The sequence below is a fragment of the Esox lucius genome, chromosome 7, assembly GCF_011004845.1.
Source record: "Esox lucius isolate fEsoLuc1 chromosome 7, fEsoLuc1.pri, whole genome shotgun sequence".
NCBI classification, from domain to species: domain Eukaryota; kingdom Metazoa; phylum Chordata; class Actinopteri; order Esociformes; family Esocidae; genus Esox; species Esox lucius.
Window position 1 is genome coordinate 38,478,530 of NC_047575.1, and position 20,576 is coordinate 38,499,105.

Genomic DNA, 20,576 nt, shown 5'->3' on the forward strand with positions numbered 1-20,576 from the left:
CATTACCGACCTTCCATCCCTCTACCATTACCGACCTTCCATCCCTCTACCATTACAGACCTTCCATCCCTCTACCATTACCGACCTTCCATCCCTCTACCATTACCGACCTTCCATCCCTCTACCATTACTGACCTTCCATCCCTCTACCATTACTGACCTCCCATCCCTCTACCATTACTGACCTACCCCTCTCTCTTCCTCCCCCTTTCCCCCGAACAGGCAATCCCTCTCTCTTCCTCCCCCTTTCCCCCGAACAGGCAATCCCTCTCTGGGGCTAAGACAGATGACAGGGACTGGGGCTAAGACAGATGACAGGGCCTAAGACTGGTGACAGGGACTGGGTCTAAGACAGGTTATAGGGACTGGGTCTAAGACCGGTGACAGAGACTGGGCCTAAGACTAGTGACTTGGGGCTAAGCCAGTTGACAGGAAGTGGGGCTAAGACAGGGGACAGAAACTGGGGCTAAGACATGGGACAGAAACTGGGGCTAAGACATGGGACAGAAACTGGAGCTAAGACAGGGGACAGAAACTGGAGCTAAGACAGGTGACAGGAACTGGGGCTAAGACAGGGGACAGAAACTGGAGCTAAGACAGGTGACAGGAACTGGGGCTAAGACAGGGGACAGAAACTGGGGCTAAGACAGGGGACAGAAACTGGGGCTAAGACAGGTGACAGGAACTGGGACTAAGACAGGTGACAGGAACTGGGACTAAGACAGGTGACAGGAACTTGGGCTAACAACGTTGCGTTCAACTCTAAATGGGCAGAACCTCAGAGGAGTGATTCAAGGCCCTCCAGGGACACCGGTCCTACAGAACCGACAATATATCAACTATTGGTCTTTATTTCAAGCAGCCCAGCTGTGATGACCCATTTGTTTCCCCTCAAGAGGACAGGTGATGATTTTGGACCCATTGGTCCCTGTAAATGTACACATTATGATCTAAAAGCATTCATCCTATTAAACAGTCACCCTCAAACTTATTTGGTCAACCTCCGCCAAGAGCACTGATGACACTCAGGCCTAAGAGCAATATTAAATGTCAGTCAACTTCATTGATTTAGTGCCAGGTCAAAGCAAACGTAGACATTCGCGCAGCGCGGCCTGCCTAGTAGGCACGCAGGACGTTAGAGATGTTCGGTCAATCCCCCAGCCAAAAACAGTCAAGACGTGTTCTAATGAAAACCCCCGATGATTAACCCTCGACCACTAAGTGCTGTCCTCTCACAAAGCCCAGAGCCCTCCCTGCAGGTTGAGTATGACACCATCACCAGTTGAATCTCAGAGACAGACAGACAGACAGGCCGGACTGGACCGGCGTTATACCAGATGAAGGTTCTGTTGTTGCCCCTTATGCCGATGGTTTCCATTCCGGTGCAACAACATCCCTGGGAGGGACTTCATCTGATCACAAGGCATGGACACACACAGTGGGATATGTGCTGGGTTAATGCAGGGACAGTCGCTCACAATGGGTTATGCTAGGCTAATGCGGGAAAGTACAATGGGTTAGAGCGAATGCTTTCCAAAGGGCCGGACAGCCACATGCTTATTTCCTAACCGTTCATACATGCTAATTTCCTAGCCGTTCATGCCTAGCGTGCAGCACTCAGTTGGTCGTCTGTGGCGGCGGCCATCTTGATTTTACCTGGATGCCTGGCTGCTCCCAGAACAGAGGAATGGAACCACGGATCTGGATGAAGGAGGAAACCTTGTCCTCCAGAAAGATCACCTGCAAACATCCAAGAAGGAGACTACTTTATCTCTCCATATGAGACAGCAGTGAGAATCTTTACACCCCATCCCTCTGATGAGCAACGAAAGGCGCGCACACACACACACACACACACACACTTAAAATACTTTTCTTGAGCCCACAAATGTACAGCCCAGAATATATAACACACTACTCAAAAGCAGTTGGTGGCCACAAACAATTTCTCACTCCTTACCCTGACTGACTCTCCTCTAGTTTTGCTAGTGTCCTTGTCACTACTGGTAGCATAAGGCAGTACCTGCAGTCCATTTAGGTCGCACAGGTTGTCCAACTCCGCCAGGATGGCACATCCATACACGCCTTCTTGTCTTTCTTTCATCCCTTTCTTCCAATACTCACCTGTTCAGTCTCGACGAAGTTGGCGACCTGACCGTCATCGTTGGCTCCGCGGACGTTGAAACGGGTTCCAGCCCGCTCCGAGCTGAGGCGGGAGATGACACAGGCTTTGGCCTGTTTGTGTCCAGCGTAGATCGTTCTGATCTCAACACCACCACACATCAACCTCAACAGCCAGTCATCACAGTTCACCCCATAATGCTTCAAGTGAAGGTGCAGGGACTGGTTCCTGTTGGACAGAGAGACAAGGATAATGTTTAAAAAGAAAGACAGACAGAGAAACAGAGACCAGAAAACAGGGTAATGCTTAAAAACAGAGAGAGACAGAGAGACAGAGACCGAAGGACAGGGTAATGCTTTAAAAAAAAGAGACAGGCAGACAGACAGAGTGATGCTTAAAAACAGAGAGACAGACGGAGAGAAAGAGGGAAATGCTTAAGAGAGAGAGATCAAGAAAGAGAGAATCATTAGATAGAACCCCCAGTACATCTTCAATATATGGGACCAACTGAGCTACAAAAGGATAGAATGCAGTTATAACCCAGGCATAACCCAGGCATAACCCAGGCATAACCCAGGCATAACCCAGGCATAACCCTGTCCTCACCAGAAGAAGCGGTTGTCTGTGGTGTCCTCTTTGATCCTGCGGTGAGCGTTAAGGCTGAGGTCCATGCTGATGCCACTGGACGACCAGGCAAAGTAGAAGTTGCCGGAGTTCAAAACCTTCCGGACATCTGCGATGCGATCCTCGTCGCTTGGGTCATTCTTCAGAGAGACAAACTCTGTGGATGTGACCCGGAAGACCTCCGAGTCCTGAACTTTTCCCACGGAACTACACCCTGACACCACCACCAAGCTGTGAAGCATAGAGTCACCTGGAGAGAAAGGCAAGAAAAGGGAGAGAAGACAGAGAGAGAGAGAGAGACAGGGAGAGAGAAAGAGAAGGGAAAGAAGACAGAGAAAGAGAGATATAGAGAAGAGAGGAAAAATAGGGTAGAGGAGAAGGCAAGATGGTAGAATGGGGGAAGTTGAAGAGGAATGACAGATTGCGAAAGAGATGAGAAAGGGGTTAAAATGAGAACAGAAAATGTAAACAGATAGATGAGAAGGAGTGAGGTCAGCATTAAACCTCAATGCGACCATTGACTCATTACTAACATATAGGGTTAACTGAGGTTGGCTGTTTCTTCTTTACAAGTTTGTTAACAGGTACTGTTTTATCCAAGTTATCAGTTCTGTAAGACGTTAATGTGTTTAACGCTGAGGCTAGGCCATGGCTACATCTACTCGCTACAGCTTCATCTAGTCCCCCTTAGCTACAGTTACATCTAGCCCCCTGGCATCTAGTCCCCCTGGGCTACAGCTAGTCCCCCTGGGCTACAGCTAGACCCCCTGGGCTACAGCTAGTCCCCATGGGCTACAGCTAGTCCCCATGGGCTACAGCTAGTTCCCCTGTGATACTGTTGTGATACTAGACCCCCTGGGCTACAGCTAGTCCCCCTGGGCTACAGTTAGTCCCCCTGAGCAACAGCTAGACCCCCTGGGCTACAGCTAGACCCCCTGGGCTACAGCTAGAGACTGTTGTGATACTAGACTCCCTGAGCTACAGCTAGACCCCCTGAGCAACAGCTAGACCCCCTGGGCTACAGCTAGACCCCCTGGGCTACAGCTAGACCCCCTGGGCTACAGCTAGAGACTGTTGTGATACTAGACTCCCTGAGCTACAGCTAGACCCCCTGAGCAACAGCTAGACCCCCTGGGCTACACCTAGACCCCCTGGGCTACACCTAGACCCCCTGGGCAACGGCTAGACCCCCTGGGCAACGGCTAGACCCCCTGGGCAACGGCTAGACCCCCTGGGCGACAGCTAGTCCCTCCATCCCAACTGTGTTTCCAGTAATCTAACATCTAGTGACTTACCCAGGTTGAGGCGCAAGACTCCCAGAATGCCATAGGCATCCATCATCTTGGTATAGGAGTTCTTTATGGCCTCCTTCTCGGCTGCCGCTGGGGGAGGGGCCAGAGACATCACAGCTATTATTACACATGAATGCCAATACCTGAACCTCGGACTGATCGCATTGGGCCGTGGATAGCCTAGTGATTAGCCTGGGGCCATTAATCAAAAGGTTGCTGGTTCAAATCCACAAACAAACAACAAACATCTGTAGTTGCGCCTCTGTTTGTTCAGTAAGCCTTTTCTGAGCCAGAACGGCCCATAGGGCAGGGGTTGTCCCGTTTCTGTAGCAAAGACAAAAAAAGCCCATAGGACAGGAGGTGTGTCCTGTTTCTGAAGTGTAAAGACAAAATGGCCCAAAAGGCAGGAGTACACATGACAATCTCCTTAGGATCAATAGATAATTCCATCAGTGTATAAGCAGTGTGCAACTTGAGCATCTCATTAATTATTTGCATTTGTAGATACAATGCTTCCTTATATTGCATGCAGAAATTAATCAATCAACCAGGGTGCGTCTTACACAGCACAGCAACCGCCCCTGACTCAAACATGAGGCATTCGTCTCTATTCCTGGTTTCCACGATGACACTATACGGGGGCGGGTCCAACTTGTGGTAGATGCGGTATCCCTTGCTAAAGGCCATGCTTGATCCAAGATGAGGCTGCCAGTGATGTCAGACCTGCCAGTGATGTCACACCTGTACAGGATAGATTAGGAAAAGGTTTACTTGCATTAACTGGGATATGAAATATTTAGCATTAGCCTACTGCACTGCTAAGGAGAGCCTCAATGTTTGCATTTCACGGTGCAGCCAGTGTATCTGAAACAATTTAACTTGAGGTTGTTTTGGATATGTCGGTAAAATGCCCTGATTATGAGTTACCCTGGGAAACCTGTAGGCAAACTAAATTAACAAATCCTAAAGCAAAACATATGCAAGCTGTTTTAAGCCAAAACAACTTGAGTTATAGGACAATCATTACAGTATAACTAATATCAAAACATTTCGACATACTTTCCCGGGTAACCTCACTCCTTATGCCAACGTTTTTTTCTGACTGTCAAAAAAGGTATTCAACTGATATTGTTCTACAGGGCAGTCAACACTGATCAGATTCCCAACTGTCACTATCACCATCTTCTTTCTTCCCAGATCTTTGACAGGAGGATAAGCTACAACCAGCGTAAAGGGCTCAACAGACAAATCAGTATCATGACACCATGAAGACGAACGACTGGCTGTGACCGCGTTTATCTGCGATCACCATGTACACACATGAGAATAGACCGCTGCTATCAGACATAACACAGCCCTTACTGCTGATCTGGATTAAAAAAAGTCCTGCCCAGCCCAACTGATGTCAATATCATGACCAAACTGGTCATAATTGCTAGCTTAATTGTTTTACTCCCATTGTTGGAAGCTAACAACATAAACAACTATTAACTTAGGAGGTAGATAGTCAGACATCAATGATTTTTTTTATACACCGGCTAAAGTTATGCGTGAGTGTACGTATAAAACCTGACAAGTACTGTATACAGTGTCGAGAATGATTGGCACTACAGCCCGCAAGATACGTAGCTACAGTTGTAATGTCACCATCATCAGCTACTAGGCCGAGGAATCAACAGAAAACGAGTCAGTCACGACTTGTTGTGTGTACAGCCTAAGCTACCGAGTGGACACGGAGATGCGCAGCTTCTTCTTAGTAGGCTGTGACAGATCGATTTTAGACTGATGTAATGTCTAGCTAGCCAAAAATGACAACGTCCCTTCAAAAGGTAGCTAACGGAAGCGGTCTGTCACCAATGGAGCAACACCTTGTCACTAAACATTAACGGCTTGGCAGGCTTTCCTTGCTTGGGGGTGAGAAGTGAGCAAATAGCTAACTAGAGCAAGGTTGGCGCGGTGAGAAATGACACCGGATGGATTTAGCTAGTAATCACATCAGTTGGTAGAATTGAATAAATCGCTGGCAACCTTATTACAATGCTTGTCAAGCAACTGACAGCTCTTCTAGGTATGTGGATGACCAAAATCACAAGCTACAGGGAAGCTAACGTCAGCTAACTAGCACTAGCAGTTATTTCCTCGTATTCACCCATCGCTTTGAATGGTCGGTATATTCGACTTCGATTTCGTTTAGCAAAGATTAGTAATCTGACAAGCTCAGCGCTACAACATTCTGACATAACAATGTTGTTCATGGTTAGCTCTTTTGAAAGAATGCACGTTATTTTATAAATCATAAGAAAATACGACATTTGCTAAATCTCTTACCGTTTCTCCCCGCCAGGTTTTCCGTCTCCCGGACCTCAATAAAATACTTCCCCTCCTACTGTCAGCGCACTGGTACGTTCCAACATAACGTAGCAAAGGCACGCACCCTCCGATATGACCGTACGTTGCAACAGTAACATAAACATTTTAATCTTGTGGATAAAAGACAAATTGAGTGAATTTAGGGAAATAAAAAGCCCACAGAAACAGTAAGAGACACATATTGAAATTCATATTTTAATGAAAAGGAAAAGAAAAACATGTTTGTTATCTGCCATATACAGGTTTGGTTCCTCAAACCAATACTCTTCTAATAGTATTGAATATTAAACAAACAAAATACGAGGGGGAAAACTGGATGTAGAACCGAGGGGGAGACCGGATACGTCATTGTATGTTCGGGTCACCTCTTGGAAAGCCAACCAATCACTGGACGAGAGGGGCGGAACAAAATGACATAAACAGGTTTCATAAGTGGTGGATACGCTGCAGATGTACGGATAAATGTCTGGTTCTTTGGGATGTGTTGCCTTGTGAGTTTTGAGAACTATCTATTAATCAGCAAATGACGGAGTAAAAGGTGAGAGAATGTATTTCCCCCTCTTTGATTAGAATGCCTTTTCCCCCGCATTGATTAGAATGCCTTTTTTTGTCTGAACGTTCAGACAGTGAGCAAATTTGATCTGTCCGCTAATATTGACAGTGCACTGTAACTGAACTCTTATCTAATTTAAAGTACGTCAGATATGGAATAAGGCTAGCTAGTGATAGACGTGTTTTTTATTTATTAAGTGTTTTTTCCCTCGCTCTCGTACCGCTGACAATGTCTAAGCATATCCATGTGTTAAACCGGACCGTATTATCCTTGTAACTTCTTTGGCACAGGCCGGCAGTGGCTCCCAACTTTGTTCAGTTAGGCTACTGTACCACCGAAAGCGCCCTGCTCGGAGAACCCCTGAAGTACCCTTCATGTTAATTTCACTAGTAAGGCTATGGTGTCATGAGTGTTTTCAAGTACCTCCTGTGGAGAGGCCAAGTACCCCCAGGGCTCCTAGTACCCCTGGTTGGGAACCTCTGGCTTCAGGCTGGGTCGCATGATCGCATCCTCTCAGATAGCACGCCATACTCCTCACCTGGATCCAGCCGTGTCTTCTCACATAGCAAGCCATTGACTCATTAGGCTTGGGGTGTCAATGCACCACAGCTGGTGTGACTTGACATTCTCAGTACTGTATGTCTCTCTGGTGTCCAGGGACGGAGAACTGTAGGTCTGTCTGCCTGTGTCTGTCCACTGAAACATTTTTATCATGTCTCTCAGGGATTGTCATGGTTTTGGGTGAGCTCCAGTTGTTTCAGGAAGTACACTCGAATGTACAATCCAGTTTTCAGGAGGAATTGAATTTGAAGTTTGACGCCACTTTGGCCCCTATCTATTGCATGTCAGTGGTTGGCTCTGAGTTTGAGCTGTTCTACCTTGCAGGGATCCGTGTGTGTGTCTGCGTCAACCCGGAGAATGAAGGGCTTGTTCCTGATCGAGCCGCTGGTGGCCCTCTATTCCTTTGCCAGTTTCCTGGTCCTACCGCTGGTTCAGCAGTACGTGTACAGGAGACTGTGGCAGGAGCTGACCAACACGACCTACCCAGTGTCAGCCAACGCCTCACGCTGTGGTCCATCCAATACCAGCAGCCATCATGAGGTCAGTGCAGTGGAACTTCCTCGCGGATTGGATTTGTTTGATTTAGTCAGTGTAGTGACTTTGGAACTGGACAAATTCAGTCAGTGATCGATAGAATTCAACACACCTGGTGTCTGGGGTTTAAGCTATATAACTATTCTGCAGAAACGTTGGCTCACAAGCTACCCCGGATTTATGTGATTTGAAAAAGGATTGCAATGTTGCTCCCGTCATTCCTTCACACTAGCCTTAATCTGTCCAAAAACCAACAAAAGGGCATGATGACTTTTACTTTGTATTTTGTCATTGGACACTTTAATCAAATCATATTTGGTCTTTAATCACGGTTCAGATCCTGGTATAAAAGGCAACGTAATGTTGCTCACAGTGGAATACATTCCTTTTGTGCACTCTTGGCCTCAAATAAACTTGCATGTAAAAAATGTCATGGTGTCGCTTGTTTCATTATTTATGTCTGCGCGTGCGTCCAGCTGTCTAAACACACCTACTCAGGTCATGCCAAGCATCCATTAGTGGCTGAGCTCTGAAGAATTAATGTATGACTCGAGAACAGTAGTGACTACACGTTCTGCCTCTAATTGAGTTATATTAGGTCAGCACTATTGGTGTTTGTTGAACTCATGGTGATACGGCATTGACCAACAACCTCACATTCACCCAGTCGAAAGAGGGGTTCGTCTAGAATCGTAGTGATGTGATGAGCACGTTCGACTTGTAAAAACGTTGGCCCGTAGGATGGTAGAGTTAAAAAAGGAGAACTTATAGATGTAAATTCAAAACAAAAGAACACAATAACATTCATATATGGGCCATTAGACATTAGGGTTGCACGATTGGAAATAACAGACATTGCATTTATTTATTTTTTCTGCCATATTTGCGATATGAAAAAAAACATGATGTCTTCAGAAAGAGCTTCGGCTATCAACCTGATAGTCTGTATCCTTCATCCTCTATAATTAAAATTTATAAAAACGTATGCATTTTTTTATATTTCAGAACTGGTTGCTAGGTAATAATATAGCAATAGCAATAGTAGTAAAATATAATGCGCAACTGGGAATAACTTGCAGTCTGTGGACAAAGCACTGCAAGCTGGTCCACTTGTTCAGGGCGGCAGCCTTCACCATGTTCGCGGCATTGTCTGTTATACAGACTAGACTGCTCTCGTCTAGGCCTCATTCAGCTAAAGCTTCTCTCATCCCTGTTGCGATGTTCTCACTTGTATGATCCTCTGGGAAAAATGCAGTTTGCAAACAGCGACTTTTCGGATGGAAGTCCCCATTAATAAAGTGTAATGTCAGACTTTTGTAGGGCTCCGTTGTCCGGCTGGACCACAAGTCTGTTGTATAATATTCCACTTGTGACAGCTGTTTCAACTTGTGTCTTGCATTTCTTGTACAGCACTGGGATGGCAACCTGAGAAAAGTAGTTGCGTGATGGCATTACATTGTCAAGTAAACGGATCATGTTTTTAAAACCCTCTTTGGTAACCGTGTTAATTGGTACCATGTCTTTGACGACGTGAAATGTTATTGAATCTTAGTTTTTTCTCTGCCGTTTGGAACCTTTCTTGTATGGTGTTTTTGCTTTGGATGGCACTGCACTCATCATACGAAGATTTGTGGTGACGCCTTAAATGATCAAACAAATTGATCGTGTTGCCTCGTGTTGTGGCAACAATTGCAAGGCACTCTCGAAAAGTACCTGTTTTTGGTCAACCATATAATTGACATGTATTTCTTTTTGCAACCAAATTCTCGATTTCGGCCTTTTTTGCCTGTTCCTTGCTCAGCATTTCGTCACGCACTAGCAGAGCCTGCATGTCAACCACGTGCAGCAACAAACTCTGTTTAAAATATACAGCTAGTCCCCCTGGGCTACAGCTAGACCCCCTGGGCTACAGCTAGACTGTGTATCCAATAACCCATGAATTACTTTATATCAGACAGGTATAATGCTAGTTTTCCATTTGAAATAAATATATATTGTAGACTGATATGTTTACCTTACTAAAACGTTCTGCGATGTGACTGTATGGGACCCAGACAGGGTTTATTGTGGTTCATTTCCTTGTTTCCATGCCACATTATCCAGTACATTTGGTGTCTGTTGAAAGACAGAGAGGATTGACTTGTTCCGGAAACGCCTGCTGTTTTTTCGGTTGAAGTCACATGGAGCCAGGAGTCACATGTAGGACACCTGTTGTGGTATAGCTAAGTGTTATTTTCTTTCTTCCGGCTTAAATATGAAATAAATATGGTTATTGTCCTGTGGAGTTCTCTACTGGCAAGTGCAGAGCATTCACACTTCTTCTTTTTACTCTCTCCACTTCCTTTTCATGATAACTAGTTGGTCTGTGTCCCTTTTAAAGATGCATTCTGGGACTTTTGCAACTGACAGTTTGTATATATTTTCCCCTCCCATTGTGGATGGGATGTGTAACATGTTTCATATGTGCAGAATCCCTCAGTTGGCTATGAAATTCCATATTTAAAAGTGAGTGGTTTTGATGATGGGGTACAAATTAGCACATACTTGACATGGTACACAATTTTCAGGGAAACTTTTTGGTCAATTTTCCTGTCCAATTTGGCATACAAATTACCTCAGAAAATATAGCTTTTAATGTGAGCTCATGGCATCGGATGACTGCATTTGCTAATCTGCATCGGGAATTGGACTGGAAATGGAGGTGGATGGACTGGGGGACTTTGGCCAGGCTATACGCACACCAGGGGTGGTTTTGACTAAGAAACAAACGCCTTTGCAGAAAATACCCGTGTATCTATTGTAATGTGGTGGTGGATCGTGGTTGTGGGGCTGTTTCCTGAAACCTGTGGTTTGAACTGAGAAGGGCATCAGACTGGAGGATCTGCTTAAGATCCCTTTCAACAAATTATAGGAAAAAAGATGGGGCTGAATAAATGACTCAAAACCAGTGTACTACTCATGATTACCACTTTCAGTGAAATTAATCTTCTAATGTGTCATTTTCTTTGGTTCCTTTACTAAAATATTATATTTGCACTTCTGGTTAGATGCTGACTGCATTTTATTGTACTGTACTTGTTCATTGACAAAGTTGAATCTAATCCAATATATTCCACATGTTGGAAAATCTATATGTCTCTATCATATATTAATACCATATATACTGCTTATTTGTCTTTTTTTTTCATTCCGTCACCTTCAAGGTGTGTGTGTGTGCGTGCGTGCGTGCGTGCGTGTTTGTTGGGGGAAAAAATTGTAGTACACCCTGAACACAGATGTACACTAGGCCTAAATTACCTTGACATTCATTTTCTAGTTCCACATTTTACAAATTAATACAGGCGTCATCTATCCAAACCGCACACTAAAATAAACAGGTTTTGAAACCATTTCCCTATCACCTTGTTTGTTTAACTGATTCTTTTTCAAAATGATTTTAGCCTCTAGTCTACACCAGTCTATGTTCCATGTTAACGGCCCTGCTCTACACCAGTCTATGTTCCATGTTAACGGCCCTGCTCTACACCAGTCTATGTTCCATGTTAATGGCCCTGCTCTACGCCAGTCTATGTTCCATGTTAATGGCCCTGCTCTACACCAGTCTATGTTCCATGTTAATGGCCCTGCTCTACACCAGTCTATGTTCCATGTTAATGGCCCTGCTCTACACCAGTCTATGTTCCATGTTAATGGCCCTGCGCTACACCAGTCTATGTTCCATGTTAATGGCCCTGCTCTACACCAGTCTATGTTCCATGTTAATGGCCCTGCGCTACACCAGTCTATGTTCCATGTTAATGGCCCTGCGCTACACCAGTCTATGTTCCATGTTAATGGCCCTGCTCTACACCAGTCTATGTTCCATGTTAATGGCCCTGCTCTACACCAGTCTATGTTCCGTGTTGTTAATGGCCCTGCTCTACACCAGTCTATGTTCCATGTTAAAGGCCCTGCTCTACACCAGTCTATGTTCCGTGTTGTTAATGGCCCTGCTCTACACCAGTCTATGTTCCGTGTTGTTAACGGCCCTGTTGGTCTCTTCCAGGACGTCCAGAAGGCAGCGTCTCTTTTCTCTCTGTATTCCGAGCTCTTCTCCATGATCCCTTCTGTCGCCGTCACCCTCATCCTCGTCTCCTATAGCGACCAGCGCGGACGCAAGATCACCATCGTCCTGCCTCTGATTGGCTCTCTGGTCTATGCACTTTCCTTCCTGGCCGTGTCTTTCTTCGAGCTTAACGTGTACCTCCTCATCGTCTCCTCCTTCGTCAGTGCCCTGTTCGGGGGCTTAGGGACGTTCCTGGGCGGCTGTTTCTCCTATGTCGCCGACCTGTGTGAGGACGGACAGCAGAAGACGCTGCGCATGGCGGGTGTGGACATGGTGATTGGCCTGCTGTCTGGGTTGGCCTCTATCTCCACTGGCTATTTCCTACAGGCGGCGGGTTTCAACTGGCCCCTCTTCACCGTCGCTATACTGCATTGTGTCAACCTGCTCTATGCCGTGTTTGTCCTGGAGGAGTCCCTAAAACCAGCCCCGGACGACCCCCTGGGAAGCTCCCCGCTCCGGAACGCCGTACATCACATGGCCTGCGGGGTCTACCAGCTGTTTGCGAAGGCCAGCAGGAGGCGCAACATCCTCCTGGTGCTCCTCCTGCTACTCTTCATCTCCTTTGCGTTCGCCAACATCGGTGGCCTCTCTTTGATTACGTTGTACGAGCTCAATCAACCTCTGTGCTGGAACGAGATCCTGATTGGCTACGGCTCGGCCCTGTCCACTACGGTGTTCCTGACCAGCTTCGTGGGCGTGATGGCGTTCTCTCGGTGTGGCGTGCCCAACCTTGCCATCATCCTCATCGGAATACTGAGCGTCATGATCGCAATGACCCTGGTGTCCTTCGCCAAGACCACGCTTGTTATGTTCCTGGGTAAGTAACTAAGACAATGTTCAACGCTCTTCCGTCGTAACTACTCATGCCATTTTCGGAATGGGCCCGAAACGTTTCATAGAGTGGTTCTGCTGATTGTAATGACCACAACCCTTTGAAAATACAACCCAATACAAGTTAGGGACTCTCATTTAGTTGTTAGATGATACAATTATTATTATTATTATATTTTTAATACATGAATTACGGCAGCCTACATTATTTTCTGGTGTTCCATTTGCACTTTTCCAAAACGTAATAATCACTCCCGGCTGTTTACCATTTTATGATTAATATATGTGTTAGTTTATTTTAGAGGCTTTCTCTTTTGTTTTGTTTAATTTTTTGTCCGTCGTGGTCTTCCAGGTCAGCCAGTTTAAGTCATTTTAGAAATGACGTCTTTGAGATTAGCAGGATTTTTATCGTTTGCCTGATGACTCCAGTCTTCCACTGCTTTATCGTTTGCCTCATATTTCAGTCTGGGACTGCTTCCATGGCAGGTGATTAGGTCAGTCATCAGCTAGAAACAAAGAAATGCATTTTCCCAAAAAATATTCCCCCCACAATAGTAGTAAAGGTCTATATCACTAATTTCAAATAATTCAAAGCAGAAATCTTTACTGCTTGATTCAAACTTTACTAAATTATAGAAAGAAATCAGAAGTTAACTGTATAGAAATTGAAATTGAATAGCTTACACATTTTGAATGCCACTGATATTAACTTGTTTTTTGCTGATTTTTGGAATTAAACCCATAAATGTAGTCTTCATATGTGGTCTTCATAACTTACACTACTGTTAAAATATTTGGGGTAACTTAAATTTCCTTGTTCTCCATGAAAACCTCCATGAAATTACTTTGAATTTGAAGTATAGCAAAATGAATAGGACATATATTCATTGACAAGGTTTGAAATAATGATTTTTTTATTTTTGTTGAAATAATAATTCCTTCTAACTTAGCTTTTGACCAAGAATACTCAATTTGCAGCAGTTACAGCCCTGCAGACCTTTGGCATTCTAGTGGTCATTTTGTTGAGGTAATAAGAGATTTCACCCCGTGCTTCCTGTAAAACATCCTAGATGTTGGATTTGCTTGATGGGCACTTCTTACGTACCATAAGGTCAAGCTGCTCCCACAACAGCTCAATATGGTTGAGATCTGTTGACTGTGCTGGCCACTCCATTATAGGCAGAATACCAGCAGACTGCTTTTGGTCATAGTTCTGTTGTAGGAGGAAAATGGCTCCAATCAAGCTCCATCCACAGGGCACAGCATAGCGTTGCATAATGGAGTGATAGCCTTCCTCCAAGATCCCTTTTACCCTGTACAAATCTCCCACTTTACCACCACAAAAGCACCCCCAGACCATCACCTTGCTTCCACCATGCTTGACAGATGGTGTCGAGCATCCCTCCAGAATCTTTTCATTTGGTCAGCGTGTCACAAATGTTCTTCTTTGTGATCCAAACACCTCCATCTTTGATTTGTCTGTCCATAACACTTTTTTCCATCGTATTTCTGGTCAATTCGATGTTATTTTAACATCAAATTGTTTTTGAAAACAAGAAGCATTTCTAAGTGACCCCAAATTTTTAAACTGTAGTGTATGTAAACTTTTTGTATTCTGTTTCCTAATACTATCAACCATCCGCAGCACATATTCACCCAGTGGCATTCTTAGTATGTGTCAATATAATTAGCAGATGGTTCTAATGATGTGATGTTTATACTGCGTGTCTGTCTGCCTGGGCGTCTCCCTGTTTCTCTCCCGTTGGTGTTCTCCTCAGTCAGGCTTCCGATGCTGTTCGCCATCATGCCTTTCCCAGTGCTGAGATCCATGATGTCCCAGGTTGTGTCCAAGACCGAACAGGGTGTGTTTTGCTTTACTGCCTTTAAACAAACGGATGCCTTTTAAAAGTGTTCCTTAAACGTATTATCTGATGCCTCTGCGGGCGGGGTTACGGTGGCCCATCCGCCACTTCTCCTTGCTGTGTTTCATAGATAGCATCCCAGCTGCGCTCATGGTCTGCCTGCATTAAACCAGCCTGAGTTGGCCTTTCTTTGTCCCTGCAGGAGTTACAACTAAATACATTTTTACTCGCAGTGACACTGCAAAGCAGTAGCCCTCTTAACAAAAGCAGCTAATTTGGGCTAAGAAAAAAAATACGAATACCAAACATTTTTCTTTCGTATGTGGACTGCTTGATGCCTTAAAAATAAAGCACCAATCTTTATTACTGGCAATTGACTGTCTAAAGTTTGTTACTCTAAAAACAACATTGCCAAGTCTGATTATCGATTGGAGCCTGTGTGAAAGTTAATCATTAAATAAAAAACAGAATTTCATGATGTGAAAGTTTATCCAATGATCTTTCTCAACCAGATGGTTAAAGTCCCATGCATATTCTAACAAATATATTTATTTCCTGAAAAAGAATTTAAAAATAACATCCCCTTCTATTTTATCAAAATATGAGATCGCTCTGCAATTCCTGTGGCGCCTCTGCTTGGAGTGGTGACCTCGTGTTTGAATGCCTAAACCTTACAATTATTGAATATTATTATGCATTGGTTTGGGCATTTATTCCATTTGGGTCCTTAAGCCTTATGTAATGCTATCATGGGTACACCAGTGCATCATTCCTGCATTCCAGAGCCAGGGTTTGTTTGAACAGACCTTTCTATGGACCAGAGACTAGAACTCTTATCTGGCCCTTCAGACATGTCTGAAAGGCTCTTTATGAAGCCTGCCTCCGACATGGACCCTTGAAGGAACAATGTGAAAACCAAAGCAGTCTCAACATTAGGTTGCCAGTGGGGATGTCCATCATGATCCAGGACTACCGAAACGCTTATGTTTAAAAAAAATATATTTTTAAAACCTGGCACACCAGTCAAAGGCAATTAAATACCAGGTAGAGCTTCAGCTATTAGTGAGCAACTGCAGGTTGGATGTATTCCTGTTCTAGGCGATGGTTGGCCATGTCTCCTGGCAAGCAGACTGAACCTAATCTCTGGGATCTTCCCTGTGCTTGCTCTATTCTGTTTCTGTGTACCATAATATCAAGCAGCCATATAAATGTTTGAAAATTCTATGTGATAAAGCTGAGTGGATTTTATTAATATTTCTAGCCTCCCGTAGGCACTGTTCTGTGACCTCTGTGTTTAGCAGCATTAGCCTGTCTGTTTCACACGTCTGACCGTTCTATCTTTCGGGCGTAGGAGCGCTGTTTGCTTGCGTGGCGTGCCTGGACACCATTAGCAACGGTGTGGCCAGCATTGTGTTCAGCAGTCTCTACGCTGTCACAGTGGCCTGGTTCCCGGGATTCTGCTTCCTGTTATCTGCAGGACTCTGTGTCATCCCCTTGGCCCTGCTGGTGTAAGTATATTACTATACTACTACTAACACACTACTAATACCCTATTAGTACTCTGTCATTCCCTACAGCTACAACAAACTACAGCTACAACAAATACTACTTCTGCTACTACAACAAATACTAGTACTGTTATCACAGCAAATGCTACAACTACACTGGATTGTCTCATCTCTATGGCCCTGTGTGAAGCTGTGTGAAAAGCCTGCATCATGGCGTTGTTCCCTGGGCGAGTGGGAACCATCTGTCCACATTTAGATGGAAAAAGTTGATGGTGTTAAATGTAACTTTAATGAAACGCCTTGTTAGGCTATTCCCCTCATGTACCCTCATGAACACATGGTGAATGGGGCTTATAGCTATTTTACCTATTATCCTAGTTCAACATGAGTGTTTATCTGGTTCGGTAAGGCAGCACCAACCTTTGATAGGGTGATGGTCACATAACTAACGTGTGGAATATCGGCAGTCTTTGGGGAAATGTTTTGAGTTGGCGTGTCCGAAGACACTGATGTGGAGATCCGTTATCCCTTCCCTGACCTAGATGAGGCTTGGATGTTTTAAACTGCGTTAAGCGGGCAAGCCTGTGTGTTCGCATGTTACTGGTGGGTCTGAAGTCACGGGCATGTAGCTCTCAATTCCTCCTTCACCCCTGGGTAAGCTTGGTGACCGGTTTGGCAACAGCTCACTGCTGACATTCTTGTTGAAGCATTAGACGTTGACACTACACTTAGGACTAAAATCACTATTTGTCAAGTCGGCCAACCGAAATGTGGTTTCGGCGTCATCCTAACCCCTCTGAATTCCACACATACTATATCTGGAGAGGCTGGCGAGGGCTACCCATCTTGGTGCTCTTAGAGATGTTGTGGTGGGGTTCAGTGCCATGGTGATGATGGGTCCAGTGTGTCCTTGTCATCACAACGCTAACTGCTCGGTTATCCGTGGTCCCATTGTTACCCTATCATCACACTGCTAACCGCTAGGCTATCTGCTGTCCCATTAGCAAACTTACTCCACATCAGCCAAATTAATAGACTCCGCTGCCTTATGTCAGCTTCAGTTAATCATTTCTGAGGTTTGTGACTTGGTTTTCCTGACAATAACTAACTTACTGACCCTGCTACGCTCTTTGTCCTTAACTGCACTTCTTTCGTCCAGTGGGACTGGCTGTTATGTTGTTTATGTATGGTAACAGGACTCGTCAGAAATAAGGCTCCAGTTAAGTTTGTGTCCTCCTCAGGGTTTCTTGAACTCTTTAAGTATACAACTTGTTTCCACTCAATAAGTAAATGAATACAGTCGCTTAATGAATACAGTCGCTTAATCAATAGCAGACTTAGTACTGTTGAAAAATATCGGTACTCAGACTTTCTTCCTTGTCTTTCTCTTCTTGACACTCTGTCCCATCCAGGGGTGTGGGGCTCCTAGAGGTGAATGAAGATAAAGAGCCTTCGGATGCGGACGCCATCATCCCAGGAGAGGAAGACCTGTCTGGGTACGACAATGAAACCCCTCCCCTTATCTGAGACTGGAGGAGGCACCGGAGAGTCCAGATCCAGATTCTCCACAGAGTATGCTTTTTAATCCAGGGCTATGTTTACGCTCTGTTGGGGAAATGTGTCATTATGGTATATGGTACAATGGGCAGAGGTGAATTGAAGTATACAGTACAGGATGTCTTTGGCAGTTTCTCTCAGGTAAACTGCTCAAGCATAATGCCATATATATATATATATATATATATATATATATATATATATATATATATATATATATATATATATATATATATATATATATATATATATATATATATATATATATATATATATATATATATATATATATATATATATATTGACCCTCCCTCTTTAAAGCACTGTGTTATATGCAGGTTTTTGGACAACTTAATATAATTGGAAAATATGTTTAAAACTTCCTTGATTAATGGAAAGTCTAATTCAAATTGTATATATTTATTGATGCCAATTGTATAGGTGTGGCGAAAGCCTTTTAAGGGAAGGTGTGCGTGTGTGCACAATGACGGCAATATTATGTGTCAGTGTGTACATCTGTTTTTCCAGTGGTGGTGTCCCAAATGGCACACTTATAGGAGTGCCCCACTTTTCCCCATGGGTCCTGGACATTACTAGTTCACGTTAGATCGGCTGCCGTTAGGGACAGACTTGTTTTTATTAGCTAATGCTGTGATTTGCTCTTAATCTGCTGGTTTCTCTGTAACCTTTCCATGCCTCCTTTGATCTCATTGGTGTATAAAGGCTGCGGGAGTTGGAAATGGGCGGACTGGATTGGTTGAAATAAAATAGATGTTTGTGAATTAGCCTGGAGGTTTATTTATCGAATTTTCATACATCAATAATTGTAAATACTGTCAACTTGTGAATACAGTTAAAGATTCCTTGCTAACAGGATGAGAGCTGGTGAAATCATTATTCTTGGACAGTATTTTCAAACTATATAGCCAGTTAAGATTGAAGTAGTATCCATGGTACACAGTGAAACCTCTGATTATACTAATAGGATTTATGATACAGTTGTGCTCATAAGTTGTGAAATATTTGCATTGATTTTGTAAATATGACTGACCATGCAAAACATGGTAAATAAAACATGGTTTTATGTAAGGATAGTGATCATATGAAGCCATCTATTATCACATAGTTGTTTGGCTCTTTTTTAAATCATAATGATAACAGAAATCACCCAAATGGCCCTGATCAAAAGTTTACATACCCTTGAATGTTTGGCCTTGTTACAGACACACAAGGTGACACACAGGTGAAAATTACAGTTAAAGGTGAATTTCCCACACCTGTGACTTTTTAAATTGCAATTAGTGCCTGTGTATAAATAGTCAGTTTGTTAGCTGTCAAATGGATGCACTGAGCAGGCTAGATACTGAGCCATGGGGAGCAGAAAAGAACTATCAAAATACCTGCATAACAAGGTAATGGAACGTTATAAAGATGGAAAAGGATATAACAAGATATCCAAAGCCTTGCGTATGCCAGTCATTACTGTTTAATCACTTATTAAGAAGTGGAAAATTCGGGAATCTCTTGATACCAAGCAAGGTCAGGTAGACCAAGAAAGATTTCAGCCAAAACTGCCAGAAGAATTGTTCGGGATACAAACCATAAGTGCTGTGTTTGGAGAGCGGTCCATAAGGCCTATAGTGAACAGAATACCATCCCCGCTGTGAAGCATGGTGGTGGCTCACTGATGTTTTTGGGGGGTGTGAGCTCTAAAGTCACAGAGGCAAGATCAAAACATTAATGGCAAGATGAATGCAACATGTTATCAGAAAATACTGGCAAACAATTTGCATTCTTCTGCCCGAAAGCTGCACATGGGATGCTCTTGGACTTTCCAGCATGCAATGACCCTAAGCACAAGGCCAAGTTGACTCTCCAGTGGTTTGTAGTGGTCAAACAGAAAGACAGCAGTACTCTGCATACTAGCTAGTTTCAAGTGTCTTTGCACATCTTTTAGTTGGTTTACGGTAGCCCATATGCACACTGCTTGGTTCATTTCATGTGTCTTCCACTGACTGTTCAGCACTTTGTCATTAATGCCCTCCAGAGACCCAGCAAGATGAATTGTTTGGATGTGTTCTTTCAGCACAGTTTTATGACTTCGAGTGATCAGAACGGGTTGAAAACACACAAACTTTGAAGTACAAAATAAAATTACAATCATCCTGACAACTGAAAATAAAATACAAATGTTTTAAGTATTATATACTTGTAATTTCAAACTACTTTTTGCCTGTATGTATTATTGTCAGTTTTTTTACTGTTACTTACTATTACATTATTCTGAAAATAACTAAAATAAATCCAAAGGATCCTGTTTAAAAATACTTAATATGAGGTGTGTCTACTACAACTGACTGAATTCCTGAAAGGTGTTCAAATAGACATTCAAAGTAACATTTTTCAGCCTGCTTTGCTCACCTGGCTAGTCCCATATGTGTATGTCACCTGACCAACTCTGGACAGTATGATCGCACAAACAGATCTGATTCGGACTCCAGCCTTTATCCTGCTGGCTAATTTCATTGTCATGTTACTTCACATGACCTGACATTGGTAAAGTCAATATAAAGACAGACTATGAGATTATGTCCATTTAAACTAAATGTTCGATATTTTTGTCGAGGGTTTTACTTTTCTAGAAGCCAGAATGTAAT

At 43.8% G+C, this 20,576-nt stretch overlaps 2 protein-coding genes across 17 annotated transcripts in view; one reads left to right on the plus strand and one right to left on the minus strand.

Annotated features, from left to right (window-relative positions):
• The window catches only part of synj1 (synaptojanin 1), a 36,006-nt gene extending 29,537 nt beyond the window's left edge, over positions 1-6,469 (minus strand). For 10 of the 15 annotated variants that reach the window (XM_029121070.2, XM_029121071.2, XM_029121073.2 and 7 more), the window contains exons 1-7: positions 6,367-6,469; positions 4,602-4,779; positions 4,042-4,128; positions 2,729-2,996; positions 2,125-2,350; positions 1,657-1,740; positions 1,335-1,412 (exon numbers count right to left, since the gene is read on the minus strand). In XM_029121070.2, coding sequence (XP_028976903.2) covers positions 1,335-1,412; positions 1,657-1,740; positions 2,125-2,350; positions 2,729-2,996; positions 4,042-4,128; positions 4,602-4,725 — 867 coding nt within the window. In that variant the 5' untranslated portion in view covers positions 4,726-4,779; positions 6,367-6,469. The remainder of the gene's footprint in view (positions 1-1,334; positions 1,413-1,656; positions 1,741-2,124; positions 2,351-2,728; positions 2,997-4,041; positions 4,129-4,601; positions 4,780-6,366) is intronic. The other 5 variants (XM_029121079.2, XM_029121080.2, XM_029121075.2 and 2 more) reach the window with 1 other exon arrangement.
• LOC105011152 (solute carrier family 46 member 3) lies at positions 5,963-18,113 on the plus strand. 2 transcript variants are annotated; one of them, XM_010870980.5, is made up of 7 exons: positions 5,963-6,106; positions 6,383-6,438; positions 7,847-8,062; positions 12,102-12,978; positions 14,771-14,854; positions 16,206-16,362; positions 17,775-18,113. In XM_010870980.5, the coding sequence occupies exons 3-7, from the start codon at positions 7,880-7,882 to the stop codon at positions 17,887-17,889; spliced, it is 1,416 nt and encodes a 471-aa protein (XP_010869282.2). In that variant the 5' UTR covers positions 5,963-6,106; positions 6,383-6,438; positions 7,847-7,879; the 3' UTR covers positions 17,890-18,113. The 2 variants fall into 2 exon arrangements, with proteins under 2 accessions (XP_010869282.2, XP_010869281.2); XM_010870979.5 differs by lacking the exons at positions 5,963-6,106; positions 6,383-6,438 and adding an exon at positions 6,576-6,946.
• Positions 18,114-20,576: the final 2,463 nt, after the last annotated feature.

Excerpts from the sequence above, each read along its gene's own strand:
- LOC105011152 (XM_010870980.5), top strand. The coding sequence starts at position 7,880 with ATGAAGGGCTTGTTCCTGATCGAGCCGCTGGTGGCCCTCTATTCCTTT. Across the intron at positions 8,063-12,101 it reads ATACCAGCAGCCATCATGAG|GACGTCCAGAAGGCAGCGTC; the intron begins GTCAGTGCAGTG and ends GGTCTCTTCCAG. Across the intron at positions 16,363-17,774 it reads ATCCCCTTGGCCCTGCTGGT|GGGTGTGGGGCTCCTAGAGG; the intron begins GTAAGTATATTA and ends TGTCCCATCCAG.